The sequence below is a fragment of the Corvus hawaiiensis genome, chromosome 2, assembly GCF_020740725.1.
Source record: "Corvus hawaiiensis isolate bCorHaw1 chromosome 2, bCorHaw1.pri.cur, whole genome shotgun sequence".
Lineage (NCBI taxonomy): Eukaryota > Metazoa > Chordata > Aves > Passeriformes > Corvidae > Corvus > Corvus hawaiiensis.
In genome coordinates, this window is record NC_063214.1 from 84,316,410 (window position 1) to 84,335,053 (window position 18,644).

An 18,644-nucleotide genomic window follows, 5' to 3' on the forward strand; every position below is an offset into this window, starting at 1 on the left:
CCTATATTTGTATGTCCCTTGCATAGACAGGAAAGAAATCTGCCAGCTGGAAAAAACAGAAATATTCTACGTCAGGCAGATTTCCAGTTTTCCCTTTGGTAACTTTTATTTCAGTGCAAAGGAAATTTAAATGCAGTTTCTAGCCCAGCCTTCATCCATCTGTATTATCACTTATCAGAATTCTCCCCTATTGCACCTTTTTTTTGTTTTTTTTTGGTTTTGTTTCCCCCTCAGTTAATGCGATGTCATAAAAAATGAGAAATTTGCACTGTTTCTCTATTTTTTCTCCAGATGGGACTATCTTTAAATTAGTATATGTGTAAGAGGATGGTGAGTTACTGCAGAAATAGAAATTACTCTGTTTTACTGCAGAAGTTAACTTTTTTCCTCTTAATGTGTGTCTCACTGAGATTTTTTTATATAAACCATGAAGGTGAGGGAATATATAATATCAATAAAATGCATGATGTAAGGTTCTATATAAATATAAACATGAAAAATTATGTTGGTTTTTAAAATATTCATATAATCTGCTACCTTTTTCTAAGGATGGCTAAAAGCTATTTGTTCCAGCCTGTGGGTCTTACTGTGAGAACAATTAGCTTTGAACATGTGTATCAAGGGTTTCAATTTACTTTGAGGCTTTGGGAGCAGATAATCCTTCAGGAATTTGCAGGGATACCAAGGATTTTTTCCTCTGTTGGCTATGCCACCAGCATGGTTTGGGATCTGGTCACTGATGTAATCTGTAGCAGCCTGAAAGGTGCTCTAGATTGTAATCAGCAGCAGGCAGGTTTTGCTTTTAAACTGTATGAATGGAGGTTCCAAAGGCCCAGATTTTCTAGGAAGTAGGTCTTTTGAACAGCCTTTACTTCCTATGGCAATTACTTCCTATGACAGGCTCTTGTCAGTGGTGCCAAGCAGTAGAACAAGAGGCAACAGGCAGAAGATGATGCACAGGAAGTTCCACCTGAATATGAGGAAGAACTTCTTACTGTGTAGGTGACTGAGAACTGGAACAGACTGACCAGAGAGGTTGTGGAGTCTCCCTCACTGGAGATATTCAGGAACTGTCTGGAGGCAATCCTGCTTGATGTGCTCTAGGAAGACCCTGCTTCGGCAGGGAGGTTGGATCAGATGACCCCACTGTTGTCCTTTCCAACCTTACCCATCTGTGACCCTAAATCCATGTTCAGCAACAGTGGTGGGATTTTTATTATTTTTTTTGTTAAGTTTCTTTGGCCTCTGAACACATATTAGCTTCCACTGTCATGGAAGGTTGCCCTGAGGACAGTCAATATGAAAAGCTGTGTCAAATTAGATGCGATAGCAGCTTTATTGTAGGAACAGCAATTCACAAGTAAGTGCCTGTCCCAGCAGAGAAATGACCTCCATAAGGCATCTTCAGCAGTGTGTGGTCAGTAAACATCCCAGAAGGCTACGATCTCCTGCCTCTTCTCTGAGCAGGATGGGGTTCACAGGCAAAGACAGTCTAATTTATCTAATTACTTATAACTTTCGTTGTTACGCTTTTTTTTTATTCTTTTTTCTTTCTTGATCCTAAGATACGTGTCTGGAAATCATGTCTTACCGCATACTCATACTTTAAAACATTGTTCATAGCTAGTGAAGCACTACCCAGAAACCAAAATGGCAAATTGTTCTTTCTGATTCATTAGAGTGAGAAGAAAATAATGACTGCTGGTCAAATAAAAGGGAATTTCAAACCTGTGCACTAATGGTGGTTATTCCATTTTTGTTGGAAACCTAGCCAGGATATGCAAGTGGTATAGTGGACTGAGGATAGCTTGAATTTCTGTGTGTAGGTTTTAATAGACTGTGAGGAGTCCTGGTTTTCAGCAGATAACTGCTGAACACTATTAGAAAATTGCACTCTGCTAATATAAGCAAAGTTGGGCATCCACTTTCCTAGGCTGTTTTCAGAATCTTGGCTCGCTGACTGTGCCACCTGTGGCAAAAGCTCTTCCCAAGGAAAACAACAACACCCACCACACTGCTGCCTCCCTGGCAGTAAAGATAGGGCTGTACATGGCGACTGTAACGGTGCAGGATGTGGGCAAGGTAATGAGCCAAATCCCATCCTAGAGGATCTGGCTGGCATCCCAGGAAACACCCTGCAACTCATTAGACTCAATTAAACTGAGGAGCCTCCCAGAGCAGCATGCCCCGTTCAGGGAAAAGACTCGATACACTCATTTCCCTAACAGATTTTGTATTTTGGAGCCTTATCTTCCTTGGTTGACTTGGTGTTAAATTTGCTGTATCTTCTGCAAAACGGTTTCAAACATCTTGGGCATCCCTCAGTAGCAGCATCAGTGCTTGCTTATGCAGAATCACTTCAGGCTTCTTACAGTGTAGTAATACTCTTAATAACTGCTTTAATTTCACTGAAATGCTCATACTATTCCTCATTATTTTCAAATGTCAGTACCTTGCAGTTTGTATAAACAGAGGTATTTGGTTTAAATTACCCTCAAATATGTCTTAGTGTATCTTACCGAGCAACCTTGTGATACGTATGCTATCCTCCACTGCCTCTTTATACAACGGCATTTTTGATCCTTGTAGGGAATGTCAATATTTTCTATGCCAGTGGCCCAGTAAGCAATATTCAGAACTCACAGAAAAAGTAGATGCTTAATCAAATACTTCCATCCTCAAATGTTCTGATCACTAGCTCTTCCTGAATATATTTACATGTTCCATATGTTCCAAGTTAAAGCATTTCCCTAAGATTAGGCAATGAGTTAATTTTTGTAAATTTAAAATAAGCATTAAATTACATATTTAATTAAAAATTAGATACTCTGCTGAGGCTGTTCTGAAGTATTCAAGAATTAAGCTTCAGTATTTGTGGGAAAAGCAATGGAAAATTGGTTGATATCAGCCGATGCAACGTTTATTCTTTAAGAGTATTAGGATTATTGCTATGGATTTTATTCAGAGGTCACTGAAAGAACTGGGAAGATGGAAAAGCATAATTTTACAGGCTTTGGCTCAGGCCCTGTTAAGTAAGCCATGAATTCTGTATAGGTTATATTCTGACATAACCTCGCTTCCTTCTATATAGTTTTTCTTTAATAATGCATTAAACACATTGGTGAATTTTTAATGGAATCATTCTGGAAATATTGCAGGAGGCTAGGATTTCCAAGTGCATTTAACACATTTATAGGCATCTTCTGTAAAAGGTCAACTGCTTCTTTGGTGACATTTTTTCTTTAGCTCCACCTCTCATAGTTGAAAATTTTGCATGTATTCTTTGCTATAATTTATTTGGTGTTTATTTTATTTTTTTAACATTGATTTCTGCTCTAATCCCTTTTTAGGGCTAGGCCCACAAAAGGATTTTTGCTTAGCAGATACTAAGATCCTCACCTCAGTGTTTACATGTCTGAAATCTGTACAGGGCCAGGCTGCTGAAGATGCGATCTGTAAAAGCCAAGTCTCTTAAGCCAAGTGTTGGAATCATTTAGGCGAATTACCATTTCCTTGTGGCATTTCTAGTTGCAGAGAAGCCTCTCTCACCCACTTCTCAGGCTACAGGTTTCCTGACACGATTGTCAGGGGGCACTTGTCACTTTCCAGGATTCAGAGCCGTGAACCTTCTCCCGAGGGTAAGAATGTCTCAGAGCCTTAAAGGGAGGCTTCTGGTGCTCCATGGGTTATGGCATTACCTGAATTTGACCAGAGAGTCCCTCCTTTGCCTGTGAGCATGTGGCCTGACATCCTTGAGGAGAAGGAGAACAGCATGTCCCAACAAGAGGCAGTAGGGCACCCTGCAGGAATGAGCCAGTTGCTGAGCTGCCATTATATGCACAAACTCTTTCTGACCTAGAGCAAATATTTAGTAATTCAATGGGAGGTGGAAAAGCTTCATTTGTGCTGATAAAGATTTTGGGGGTCTACAGATGTTATTCTTGGGCACTTCTGGTCTTTTGTGAACTCACCCCTAAAAGCTTTAGATGAGGAGGACTATTTTCTTCCTGGGTGTGATTTTATTGCTTTCAGTAACAATGGGTCAGGGACAATTTGAGCTTTTCTAGTAAAAAAAATGAAGTTCCTGGGAAGAGAAGTCCTGATTGTAGGTCTCTGAAACCAAAAGAAAGCTTCAAAATGTGAATCCTGATTAAGTGAAATAGCAGGATCAAAGCATTAGTAGTAACATCCCACCATACTCTAGCTCACGCCAAAAGAATCCTTCCATTCAAAAGGCTTTTAGCTTGATTATTTTCTTTTGTGCAACGGCCTCTTAGACAGCAATTTTGTGCACATGCACATGTGTGTATGTGTGCATATGTGTGACCTGGGTTGTTATTTCTAGCCTGAATGTGCCAGTACTCTTCGACTGTGTGTAATAATTTTTGTGATTTCAGGTTCCTGCCACTGTGGAAAGTGCATCTGTTCACCCCAGGAATGGTACATTTCGGGTGATTTCTGTGAATGCGATGACAGAGACTGTGACAAACATGATGGTCTCATTTGCACAGGTGCAGTACAGGCTAACACTTAATTGCTTCAGGAAACAAACTGGGTTGATGGGAATTATGTTAGACAAAGCCCAGCTTCTTTCCCCGTTGACGGAGGAAGCACCTTTGCTGGTTATTCAAACCTGTTATGATTGTTTCTTCATGCAGCACGATGATCTTAAGGTTTCAAAACAACAGTTAAAAGCCTGAGTATGAATTTAAATAAGTAAGCCAGCTATGGAACCCATCAACAATTCTCACTCTAACAGACTACAAGTTACTGTTTCTTGGCAAAGGACGCAGTCTCAGTATTACAATCATTAGGTTTCCTTTGCCTTTGTTCTTTTACTGGACATTCCATGTGTCCATTTAAGTCACAGACAAGATTCACTTGTCTCATGATCCCTGGTGGGTTAGGGGCATAGTTGTGTGGGTTAACAGAGCTTCCTAGCAATCAGGCAATTGTCGGTGGGAGGCTGGAACACCTGGTAGCTTTCCTTATGAAGTGATGGTAAATGATTCAAGCAGCTTCACCTTAACATTGTCTGAATATGCAGGTGGCAGATGTCGATAGAAATGGGCAGGCTGCCAACAAACCCTCATGACAAACATAGTGACAAGAAGTAGCATGGGAATTGCTAAATTAACTCACTGGCTGCTTCCTGTTACAAATCTTAATTTTAGAAAATCTTTGCTGAGCGATTATTAGATGTGAAAGAACTCTGCAAGCCGATTAGAGTGCGAGTGGGAAGGCTGACACTAGTAAATTGTGTCTTCCAGCTAGCCCTGTTTGCAAGGGTCATTTTCTGGAGGCAAGTAGCCAGTATAGCAGCAACAAGAGCCTTATCTGCAGCTCTAATGGCTAGTCATGGATCTTCATAAAGTCAGAAGGAAGAGGAGTTTACATAGATACAAAGACTACAGAGGTCTCAAGCTGAACATCTGAGAGTCATAAAAAATATTTAAATAAAATTAATACATGGATCTCAGTACTAAATGTTTCCCTGTTTCAAAACAGGGCCAAAATATTTTTCACTTAAGAGAGAGTTTGAGATAGGATTTATTTGTATAGCACTTCTAGATTTTAGGTTTAAGATTTTGTGTTCAAAGTCATGGTTTTATTGCTATTCAGTTGGTTGCTTTTAATGACTTTTTCTTTATGAATAATAGTTAAAAGTAATCTTGTTTTTCCTTGTACTTGGAGGCACAGTGTGAACATTTAAGCCTCACCAGCTGGGTACAAACACTGGTGTACACAATTACACTACACCATACACAGTTACAATATTTGCAATACTGCTGACGGAATATTGAGAACATGCTATTAATGCCTTGTAAGTATAGGTGTGGAGTGGCTTCTTAATGCAATGGTACAGTAATTGCTTCCTTCCAAAGGAAAAAGGGGTAGGGGAATAATAAAGGAACAATGAAACTACTTTAGCATAGCTTTTTACTTCCCACAAAATACATTTTAATGTATTACATTTCGATTATGATAATTGCCCTTTATTCATTCTATTCTAGGTAACGGTGTTTGTAGCTGTGGAAACTGTGAGTGCTGGGAAGGATGGAATGGAAATGCTTGTGAAATCTGGCTGGGGAGAGAATACCCTTAATGAAGGATGTCGAAGATTGAGGAGGGTTTTTTTGTTTGTTTTTCTTTAGGCTGCTAGGACATTTAATTTCAGAAGTGTCTGGGTGTGGGTGTGCATGAATGCACACATAAGTGGTTGTAAATACCTTAGAACACATTTGAGGATCTGCTCATTAAAGAAATGCATCAGAAAACTAAACAAGCAAGCAGGACAACCCAAGCTCTAGAGGGTGAAGTCATAAAATACTGGCCCTATGGAACTTCTCCAGAGTTTTTTTAAATTCAGTGGAACCGATATTATACCTGTTGTGACTATTTCTTTGAGCAACCTTAGGCAAAGGTATAAGAAAACCGTTTTTTTAACATTATTTACTTGGTTGTCACATCTCCTTATCAGTATGCACCTGTAGAAGAGTAGCACTAGTTGAATATTTGTCAAATAATTAGTTTGATTTGTTTTATGGTGTTTGAAAAATACATGATTTGTCCCTTTTTTTTCTTTCCAATAATCCTGATTATGCACCAGCTCATAAAATGAGAGAAACTGTAAAGAAGCCTATAAAAATACTAATGGTTTTTTATTTGGTCAAATAATTGTGTCACTGAGGTCCAATTACGTGACACCCCTAGACTGAAGACCCAAAATGTTTGAATGGAACCTTTTCCACAAGAGAATTTTTAGTTTCTGTGGTTGATATGTCAGTAAGTTGGTTATCTAATCTACATATTACAATACTTTCAAATACATAACCTATAGAAACATAAGGAATGAAACTAATAAAGATATAAAAGTGTGATTGCCTATTCTGCATGTGTATTCTGCAGCTCAGATGTACTTCTACTGTACTGTTCTGTGTATCTACAGTTGCCTCCTACATGTAAAGCAAAGGAAAATTTTTTATTTTAGTAACTTTTAGGATGAAAATTCTGTCTACTCTTAGAAATCACTGTTCAGGATAGATTGCCCTGTCACACGTGGAATTCACTGAATTTAACTGCTTTTATAGAAGTGGAGAACCTGAATGTCAACTAACTTGAAAAAACATCTGTGCTATGCTGTAGCTTGGTCTCAGCCAAAGATGTTTGGACTATGTCAACAAAGTAATTAAAGTTCTAATACAGTAAATACAAACAAAGCAGTGGTATGAACAAAAATTTTATTTTTATTTTCCAATGGTGAAATGCTGCTCAGTGTGAAATTCACATTGAGTTATGAATGATGCACAACTATTGGGACTTCCCTAACTTATTTACATATGAGTCTCTTATTTTTTTGTACATGTAGATTTGGCAGCCCTTGAATTCTTTAGAGCAAAAAAAAGAAATATACATTTTAGTTTCAAAAGTGTTTACATTTTGTGAAACCATGATTGAGCAAGAAATTGATTAAATGGCTCAAAAATACTTCTTTTAGATACCAAACTTTAGCATTGTGGTTTAGGTGCCAAGGTCTTGATTTTTGAAGAGGCACATGACTCAGAAATAATGGAACTATGTATTAACAAAAAAAATGTATTTCCATTATCGGTCTAGAAATTAGTTTTCTTTTAGGAAGGACAGTTTTGAAATAGGAAAATACAATGGTACAGAACATGTAATAGAATGCAAAGTTTCAAATTAATTTAACTGCTCTATTATTCCCCCATCCCATATAGCTTGCTATTTAACTACCACTTTTTTTCCCCTTAACCTGGATTCTTTCTTTCTTTCTATAAATGAAGCTCATGAAGCCCATGTTTTCAGGAAGTATAATTACCAAACATCCAACTTATATATAAGCTATGCAGATACATAACTAGACATACATCCCAAAGCTGCTAGCTACTCTCTTATCAGATAACCAAAATATTAGGCAGAGTTCTAAACAGTATTCATAAAGTATAAAGAATCTTCAAAGTAAAATTCATCTTGAAATTTTATATTTTATACTTAAAACCCTTAAACTCCATGGAGTTCAACAGGAATATTTTCTTAAGTTTTAGCATATATGCATTTTGTCAACCTTAGTGTCTGGGGAGCACAAATTGTTGCTTTTATTTATATTTATGAATAAGGAATACCACTGACCTGAATCATCTTATAATCGCTGGGTTTTTTGCTTATACATTCATCTGCTGAATCAGAGTGTAAACAATGAAGGATACAAAGTTCTCCTTCCATTCCTTCCATTTGTACTTACTACTGTATTAAGAAAATACTAGATAATCAAAACTCTTATCTGGTGTCAGTAGATGCTTTTGACTTGTTTTGTGGCATCATAACATATTTATATATACTGTAGATCAGCTGTGGTATTTCAGGTACTCATTCATATATAAAAGAACAATTCTTTAGGTGGTTGCAGTGTTGTTGATGCATTTTACTTTGTCATTTGCTTTAATTTTAAATTTATATACTTAAAGAGTATAAATTAATTTTTATTTCTATTTAATTTTTTTTTTTAAAAACCAATCAACTCCAGCCTTTTGACTACTGGATGAATTATGTAGCCATAGCATTTCAAAAATTGTTATTCAGGTTGTTTGTTAACTTACATATGGAAAAAAATCAGAATATCTAAGACAGCTACTCTCAGTGGTTCATGAAAATGCAATTGTCAAACAAAATGGTGCTATTACTATAAACCTTAAAGTATTTACTAAGACTACTAAAAATGTAATGTACACATTAATTCTTTTCCAATTTTTCTTCTGTTTCCTATAATGTTGCTTGAACATTTCCCCTGCTTTCTTGCTGAGGTAACGGGTGATGTGACACCCAGCATATCTATTTTTGGCTCATTTCCTCTCTAGAAAAATGAAATCAGAAGGAATAAGATTATTATTCCACATATGTGAATATAATAGCTGTATTAATACATTGTTATCTTACACCTCATTCCCTACGATGGGAATTCCAGATATATAAACTGTAAATACAGGAAGAGGCATAAGGAAGTGAAGCTTACTGCTTGATTCTTCATAATTAGTGACTGTAAAAACCTGCTTCCAGGCCTGTGGCAAAAGGCAAAACCAAATTGGATAAATGGGGACTTTTTAATGATTAGATTGATAAACCTTATAAACAAAAAGGTACTATAGCCTTGTTTTCTTCTGATGTGAGAAAGAACACAATCCAGAAGTGTGCCAATGCTTCTATAATAAACTTGCAGGATTATGCCTATTGTGTATAGCATACCTGTAATATCACCTATAAAAACCTGTGGATTGATTTGCTTCTATAAATTATTAACCTGCTTGTGATCCTTCTTTTCCTGTGGCTATACTCTTTCTTAGAAACACATAGATGCATTTAATCATGTACTTGCTCTCACTTTTCTGATGCATTGCCCTTGCTTCTTTGCAGAATGACATCTCACTTTGTAGCTAAATGATACAGCTAAATGATACTGGGATGAAGAAAGCTAAGTTGAATATTTCTGTGACTAAGTAATTGAACAAAAATTTTATTACATCTTTAAAAATAAGACATAGCATTTGCATTAGTCATCACAGAAAAAAACCCCCATTATTAAACATTTTAGAATGCATTGCACGAAATATGAATTTATCTAAAGGGCCATTTAAAAGAAAGAGAACCTTCTTATTTAGTCTAATTTTGCTTCCATTCGCATTGGAATGTAGCTGAATAATGTCTTCTTTATACCAATAAACAGATGGATCATCATGATACACTTTTACTGCATGGACCAAACTGCCTGCTTTCATACCTCATTTCTTAAGCTAGTTTTAAACCAAGACAAAACGTTTCCCCATAAATATGTATATGTATATGTATATGTATATGTATATGTATATGTATATGTATGTCAGGGTTCTTATCATTGTTTCAGGTATGACCATAGTCAAAGTGGATTGCTATACTTTTTATCTAGTGGAGGGGAGGGGCTGGGAGTGATTTATTAACAAGAACATTAATGAAAATGACAGTATATTAAAAAATCAATTGAGAATGGCTAAAAAGCCCAGAATACAAAGCAAAAGCTCTGTTATGTGAACTACAAAGCACTTAAAAGGAGCTAGAGGCCCTTCTATAGGCTCTATCACGTGAGCAATCTCATAAGGATTCTTGTGTATTTATAAAATTTTTGAAGTACAGCAAAATGGTGCTTTGTTGAAGTAGTTCATATCTCCTCAAAACTGGATCTCTAAAACTGTGCAGGTGTGACTGATTTTGCTAAATAGAACTGTAGCTGAAACACAGATTTAAAACGAGAAAAGGAGAGAATGACTTTGTGCAGTGTTAACATATAAAATGGTAAGATGAGGTTAGATTGCAGTGTGAACAGTCTCTCAGAGATTAGAGAAAACCCAGAAGAACAAAATACAAAGTAAGCATGCAGAAGACCTGGAACGCTGCAGATTCACAGACAGCTGCACATGTAAGTACAAAAACCCCAATCTGTAAATACAAATTGATTCCATCAGGTTTACTATACAGTACTTTAGTAGTAACAGACAGTTGAAAACAGCTTTCACTTAACAGCAAAATTAATTTTAGAGGGAATAAAATGGTGAAGTCTCATCCTGGAGAACAGCAAGAGAGGTATTATATTAAGGAGCTGAAATTTTCTTTGGCATGGTAAAGGGGGAGAACTGAGTTTGCCAACCTATTTACATGAAGTTTCACCATCCTGTGGCCAGTGCAATGATGCTTTGCACAGTCTGCTTCTTACATAAACTTTTTTGTTGGTTTCCAGTATGCCTTCATATAAATGTTTTATTCATCATGTTGAATCTGTGTATACAACAAATAAGAATAAACACAAACTGTACAATGCGGACAAACTCTTTGCATATATGTATGTAAATTTGTAACACTGACCAACAGTTCTTTGACAGACAACCTACAACATGCAGTTAGTTCATCCTTGCCATACTCTTCCCATGCAACAGATGAGACAAGACAAAATTAAAGGGAGGAAACAATGCACAAAGATACCTTTGTTATGTTTAAACAGATTGTAGAAAAAAAATTAGGACATTGATTCATTGGATTAAACACTCATATGAATTTAGCCCACAGAAACAAAATCAGAAGACCATAATTAAAAAAAAAAAAAAGCTGTATTTTCAGTATGTACTAACTGCTTAAAGAAATTAAATCTGGCCTTAATTATAGCCTCCCAAACTGGTTCACAGATCATAGTTACTCAGGACCAAAAGGTTAATGTTGAAAACAATGCCTATATAGGATCAGGCAATAAACCAGATCCTCCTTGCATGGCTCAGCCAGGTCTCCAGCCCTGTCTCTCCTCAGGCTCTTACAATGGATGAGTAAAAAGACAGCTGAATGGGACATGAACTCATGTATTCCCTCCTCATGAATCAGGTGAGAGAGAATGTAGCCTTCAGCTGTTTTATCTTACTTGAAATATTGTCAAGTTCTCCTCTTATAACTGTAGGAAGGCCTGGGGCCACAGTGGGACCCTGCTGACAGTACAGCATCAAGGCTGCTGCCTCTCATGGGGCCTGCAGTGCAGAGCAAGCCCCCAGCTCACCATCTGAGTTGCTTTGGTTTGATTTTGTTTTCTCAGGGATGGTGCACAAATCCCACTGGACCAGATGGGATGAGAAGGGCACACCAAAGTTTTTAATAAAGTGTTGTTTTCCCCACGCACACAGATTTAGTGCTAGCAGGCAAGGGCACAGTCTTAAGTCAAAGTTTCTTTGCATTTTTATCACAGTTTTAGATTAGGTTTGTATTTTTTTTTCTCTACATGGATAGAGGGCTTCATGCTTAACTCATTCCCTCCCTAGAAAGACCCAACATCAAGCATTATCTTGCTGTTCTCATATCACATATACAAAAAGAAGTCTGACCTACAGAAAAAAAAGAAAAAGTTTATCTAGAATTTAGCAGCTTACAGTAGCCTCCTTGAAGAGTGCACTAAATGTTGCTTATAAAAACAGAACACATTTGAAAAGTAGTATGAAGGGTTCATTCAGACTGAATCAGTTGTTCAGCTGAGCAGACAGGGAGTTTGAAATAATCAGCAGTCTCTTTTAGGGAATTCAGCACAAAGATGTGATAAAACAAATTGCCAGAAATACTGTGCTAAAAAAGGAATGGATGGTTTCCTCTTTTTGTCTTTAAATATCAAGGTAACAGCAAGAGGCCAAGAGAGTGTTGCCACAGTTTTCCAGACTGAGATACAGTTTGATCTTTGCTGCCATTTCTAAGAAGCAAATACCTTCTTAAGCATACAGAGAGTGCCCATGTTTTTAATCCTCTGAAAGCCTGTGACTAAGTGTGCAAAAACTTCAGTGGCATCTCTGTGGTGTTCTCTAAATTTTCCCCCCACCCTCCTGTCCTTCATCCCCCACCCTCCTGTCCTTCATCCCCCACAACATTGACTTAATTGTTCACAAGTGACAAACTCAAAGGGTTGATGTTGTTTCTGGTAATATGACCCAAGGCTTCAATTTTATGATGTTTTTGATTTCTTCTAGGTTCATGTAGGAGAAAGTACAGTATATAGAGATCAAGGCAAGGCACCTTCAATCTAGCAATTTGGTGGGCATGTTATCCTAGGAAGCTGGGTGGAGGTACATACTGGGATATCAGTGAAATACATAGGACCGGACTTTGCATGCTTAGCTAAAAATAAAAATAAAGTTTTGTAATATGTCCAGTTTTAAAACTTCTTTTTTAAAACACCAGAAATATTAACCTATAATTTATAACTACCCTTTGCATTGGTGCTGCAAAATAGAACACAACAGCATCCTTGCCCATGCTTTGCTAAGTAGGTGTGGGATTCAGCCAAAAATAACAATGGCATTAAGTTCGGTTCCTTAAAAACAGGAAAGGATTATATTTGAAATGGATTTAGGTAGCGCAATTCTGATTAGTCTTACTTTTTATTTTTTTTTATTGGTGGTGGTTGTTTTTCAAACAATGAAGATTTAGTAGATGAAAAATGAGCCTTAATTCAGGCCTACAAGGCCTACAAAATTCTTTGGACCCACTTTTCCAAAAATGAGTGGGTCTTGCTCGCTGGGCAAGGCAAATGTTACCATTACCAGTAAGCCTGTGATATGTATAAAACACACACACAAAAAGAAACTATAGTGGGATGCCAAACACACATTTCAGAAAACTCCCCGTTGGTTGTGTTTGACACTCTTCACTTCAATGCCAACCTCAGAAGCACAGTATCTGTTACTAAAGAGTATTCACATTTAATCAATATTTTAAGCCAGAGACAACAATCCTATTCTTTATAGATATAATTTGTAATAATAGATTTTTGAAGGCTTCCTGATTCCCTGATTGCTTTCAAAACTAAGCCACCGGCAACACTTAAGTTATAGAGAAACACAATCCTTGCAAAAGGTCACAAACAGTGGAGCGAGCAGCCTTATAAAAAAGGGAAGAAGAGAAATCCATAATAGCACAGGTTTACAGCATCTAACTAGAAATTACTTGATTATTTGTGTGCTACAAAATAGAACTTAAACACATGGATTTTGCTGAAACTGGACTCAAAAAGGGATTATGGGCAATTGTCAGCAGGCAAGGTATCAAGTGTACTTGTGAAGTATGTCATTCACATGAAGTGTCACAGTCACAGAAAAGATATTAAAAAGGCATTCCAATATCTGGTAGGGCATTCCATGGTCTGAGTTTAGCTGGTTCATCCAGGTGTCTTCTTGTTGTGGTGGAGCTACATGTTGAGATTTATCCACTTGCAACAACTCAGTTCAGAAAGAGCAACGGGCAAGTTGGTGACTTGCCGCAAGCTGATCCACAGACACGGCCGAGGGGAAGTCTGGCAAGGATAAATCACTCAACTGTACTCAGGACTCAGTAAAGTCACAACACCTGTGAGGATCTGGCTATGTTGTCTTGCTCTTGTTCACTGGTTTGCCGCCATTCATTATTGCAGATGCACTTGTGCTTTTACTTGGAGTTACCCCAGCCTTTGGCACTGTTTCTCCAATATCATGCAAAGATGGTTCTCGATACATGGCAACTGAGGAGAAAGAAGAGAAAAGGAGAGGCATTTTTAACAATGTATCAAATATAGGCGTTCATCTCAAATACGATTAATTTTCTATGTTCCTCTTGCATACCAGGGAAACTACTTATTTTGACAGACACTGGTTTTGCACCACTGATAGAATTGCGTGACCCTCCAAAATTCTCACACTTCTGCATCTGACTTAAAAATGCAGTGGGAAACTGAATTCTTGCTTGTCTAATATCTAATATAGGTTCTTGGAAATGAAAAACCAGTGTTCTGTCTTTGCATGAGGAACACAAAAATACACATGTATATACACATGTGTATGTATATACAGTCCTTAAATGAACATTAAATAAACACGCAAGCTGTTAGAAGTAAAATGTGATAAGACGGACTGTAATTTAAAAATGGGATCATACAATACAGTTGTCTAGACTTAAGTGTTGTTAGTCATACATTGCAAGACTAGGCTAGGGTCCACTTCTACAAAGTAATGTGTACATCAGTCTCCCAAATCTGAGGAATTTGGCCATGGTCTGCTCCTAAGGTATGTTCTGAAGAAATGTCCAGGAGATGTGGAGAGTACAAAAAAGGTTTGGGGGTTTTCCTTCCTCATTTCCGAAAAAATATGCAGTAGCCACTGAGCATCACTGACTGTAGAAGTGCAGAAAACTCCAAATTAAGCTATTAACTGAATTCTTAGAGGAATTAGAAGTTTGTCTCTGGGCTTCTGTCCCTATCTAACCACTTTAAATCCTTTGAGGGAAGTACATGTATTCAATTACACAGTTCCAGCATTAAGCTGCCTTAATGATTAATGCTCTTGGATAATTCAATTTCATTTTCCATGTCACTGAATAAGGTAATATTTCCACTTATACCTAACTTCAGTAGCATTTATTTATATCAGAGCAATGTTAAAAGAGGTGTCACAGCAGTCAAAGGAATTAATCATCACTCTGATTTCCAGACTGGGTGTGTGCTGCCTTAGCACAATTCCTTCATCCCTTGGCTAATTAGAGTAGGAGGCTGGAGTTTCAGAGTACTGACCTTGATCTTCAATGGTGTGAAGTTTCATAATAAATGTAAAGGGCCCCACAGCATCATTAAGTAATCAAATACTTGTTCTAACATTTCCAGTGACATAATCTAAATCCTTTTATAGCTTCTGGAAGACTGAAATTAAATGTCTTCTCTAGAGTACATAAGGCTGGTTATGATCTATATCTTCAGAGTGGCCCATAAATGTGTTTAGGGCACTTTGCTGATTAATTAAAAGAGCTTGGTGAAATAACACTGTGACCTACAAAATTATTATGTTGAACAACATGAAATGGAACTATAAAGTAAGGAATTATATAGCAGAGCTGTCATATTTGATGATTCTCATAAGCAATGTAAATCAAGATATTTCTAAGCATTGTGTAAGCTATTTTGATGGAGTCTGATCATCCAAACATTACTGAAAAACAGTAACTTTTTTCCTAATCCATAGGAATTGCCTTGATTTTAAAAATGCACTGGCTTTCCCTCCCTATAATTCTCACTTTAATACAGAGGGATCAAGATATAAAGTATTGATATTGTTGAGAGCTTATGAAACAACTGTAAGCTTCCACAAGACAAGGGAAGCACAAAGGCATCAACCTAACTTCAAATAAACATAAGATTATTCTGATTCTTTCCTTATGATGAAACTAAAGTACTTTACAAACTCCTTCAATCAAAAATTTTAAGTTAAAGTATCAAAAGAAATTGGACTGCTAACCAAAGCATTACTCAGGTATGCGTTTTCAGATGGTAAATAACGAGATAATTTTCAGAATGACTGAGGCTATGTGTAGCAATTAGAACAATGAGGAGTGACATCAGGACAAGAAGCAAAAAGCAGCATAGGTTTATAAAGGCCTGCAGAATACATAGGATAACAAAAAAGTTCCAAGATATAAATGGATTTTTCAGAGAATATGACATCATTTTGGTGTGTAAGGTTACTGTGACTGCTGTTTGCTCCTGTCTTGGTTTAAAGGCCAACTTACATGAGTTGTGTACATTACTCCAATTGGCAAAGTAATACAACATGGTTTATTTTGTAGAGAGACCTTTTGTTTTGTATTAGAAAGCTTTTACTTTGAAATGCTAACATTTCATCCATTCCCTTTATAACTCCCAATCATCCTAAAACATCCATTATTTAATTCTGCCTAATGAAAGGACTGTTTTCTCACTGCAAGACTCACAACAGTTTTTGTCCCTAACAGCAGAATATTTTAAAAGCAGCAAAAGGCTCTTCCACAAAATATTTCTTTTCTTGTAGAATGACCTCTTTGTCCCTGAAAAAATGTTTTTACATATGCCCTTTGTAGCATCTCTACACAGAAGCACAAAACTTCTCCATGAAATTTTGGGAATGGCATTGGGATTGGCCCCTGTGTGGGGCATGCACATTCAGGAAGGGCATTTTGGAAACCATTCCCTCTTCTTGTGAGATCTATAGGAGGGTCTGCCAGGGATGGACTGAGCCTCACCTTCCAATGGCTTGGGTAGAAAATGAGCTGCTGGTTTTGTTTTCTTCACTCTGTTTCCTTTCATGACCTGCCCTTCTTTGTTCAGCCCCAAAAACCAGGCCCTCCCGGACTCCTGTTGTCTGTAGAGCATGGATGAGTAGATTACATAATAATTTTCAAAAACAGACTCCTTGAATTTGCACTCTGGTGTAAAAAGTTCCTGTGGGAAGAAAAATAAATGTTAAATGGTATCTCCAAAGTGCAGGATTTGTTTTTTTAATGTACAAATACCTCGTGATAAGTTGTATATATGAGTTATGATAAGGTTCTGCTTTAAAACTAGAAGTACCGTCTTTCTCGGGAAGACCTCCAGTGAACTTATTTCACTTCCCATGCATGCCTTAGTTTACCCATCTGTGCAACAGAGATAGTATATTTTTAAAGTAGAAAGAGAGCCACACAGGCATAACAGCACTATTTAAAATACAGGCATAATTATTGTTATTATGCCTATTTTTCTGATAGGATATACTTATAAAGATTAAGAAAGTCTATGCTAAAATAGTATTAATGAGGTATCAGTTGTTCTGTTTTAACTGAATGCAGCAGACTCCCTTCGGTTAACAACAACTAATATTTGATGCTTAAAGTGCTGCTACCAACATATTGACATATACAGCATTCCCTGTAGTCCAGGAAAGTACCACCACAGGAAATACTATTCTGATGTACAAATTTCTGGACAAAGAAAAGTATTTCCTACTGGCATCCTCAGCATTCATTCCAAAACTAGAATTTTTTTTCAGAAGTTACATTCAATACCAGCAGTTGTCCTAAACTCTATATAGGTTAATCTAAGCATAAACTTCTGTAGTCCAAGAGCCAAATAATAATTAATATATATATATTAATAACACAATTAACTAGCAAAATAAACAGTGTGAACATACATAGAGATTACCAAAATTATTTGAAAAAACCCAGCAAGTTAGTAAGCAAATAAATATACATTTAAAATATCACAAGAAAATAGGATTCTGTGTGAATGTGATTTTTCCATCTGTGGACCTATCTGCTGAAGCCTGTAGAAGAAATAAGACATAAAAGGAGAAGGTAGATGTGGGAAAGGAGGAAGTAGCTTGCTAAGTTTTCAGAGCTCAAAGTTCTCAGCCCTGAATACTCTTTTTATCTTTCTTTTAGTTATCTTTCCTAAGAAGTGAAAAAATCTAGAAACATCATATTTTTTCACTTCTCCATTCACAGTATTTTTTTTCCGTTTCTTTTTGTTCCTGGCCCCATGCAGTACTGAGTTAACACCCAGCAGGCAGTGTATTTTCAGGGTCTCTATGCCATCCCCAGCTGCTGATATACTGGAAGAATTTCACAGCTGTTTCTGCCACAGATTTACTTTCTGGAAATCAAAGTCCTTAAAGACACAGTTCCCCATACCAAAAAGCACCGATTAAATACTTTTCTGAATGTGCACTGAATGTCACTTGGTGCACAACCTAGTTCTCCTAATGTGGTGGCGTACATGGTATTTGTCTTGCTACAGCTTAAGTTACCACCTGTAAGCAAAGCTGTCTTGATGAACACCAGGCACACTATTAGCATTCTCAATTATGGAGCATCTTTGAACTTCAGATTAAAAATAATTGATGTATTTTATGCAGCAAGAGACTAAAAGCAGTTATGGAGCAGCTGGGAAATAATTTGTGAGCCTGCTGTAAAATAGGTTGCTTTGGCTGTGTCAGCCAGTATACTTCGTGTCTATAGGTTGCACTCTTACAGGATGCAAAAAAATATTCTGAATTGTGCAATGGGCATTTTTTTGCACTACCACTTCTTTACCCCCATGTGTACAACTGCCTATATATAGATATGAAAATGCAAAAATGCAAACAGAGTCTGTACTAGAGGCACTGAATACTAATGACAGGAAAACACCTTAACTGCACCTTCTCCTTTGCCATGGGGCTTTTTCTCTCTGAAACTTTAAGACATCTGTTGTTTGTGTTACTCTCCTTTCTCCTCCACTGATTTCAAGTCACAGTAGGGCTCAAGGAGACTCAAAATAAAAC

General features: G+C 37.1%; 2 protein-coding genes across 5 annotated transcripts in view; one reads left to right on the top strand and one right to left on the bottom strand.

Moving 5' to 3' along the window:
• ITGBL1 (integrin subunit beta like 1) overlaps positions 1-8,755 on the top strand; it is a 140,677-nt gene extending 131,922 nt beyond the window's left edge. The window contains exons 10-11 of the mRNA XM_048295899.1: positions 4,398-4,511; positions 6,015-8,755. Coding sequence (XP_048151856.1) covers positions 4,398-4,511; positions 6,015-6,106 — 206 coding nt within the window. The 3' untranslated portion in view covers positions 6,107-8,755. The remainder of the gene's footprint in view (positions 1-4,397; positions 4,512-6,014) is intronic.
• A 1,402-nt stretch (positions 8,756-10,157) lies between these two features.
• FGF14 (fibroblast growth factor 14) overlaps positions 10,158-18,644 on the bottom strand; it is a 383,911-nt gene continuing 375,424 nt past the window's right edge. For all 4 annotated transcript variants that reach the window (XM_048295902.1, XM_048295900.1, XM_048295903.1 and 1 more), the window contains 2 exons: positions 16,585-16,783; positions 10,158-14,062 (listed from right to left, as the gene is read on the bottom strand). In XM_048295902.1, coding sequence (XP_048151859.1) covers positions 13,926-14,062; positions 16,585-16,783 — 336 coding nt within the window. In that variant the 3' untranslated portion in view covers positions 10,158-13,925. The remainder of the gene's footprint in view (positions 14,063-16,584; positions 16,784-18,644) is intronic.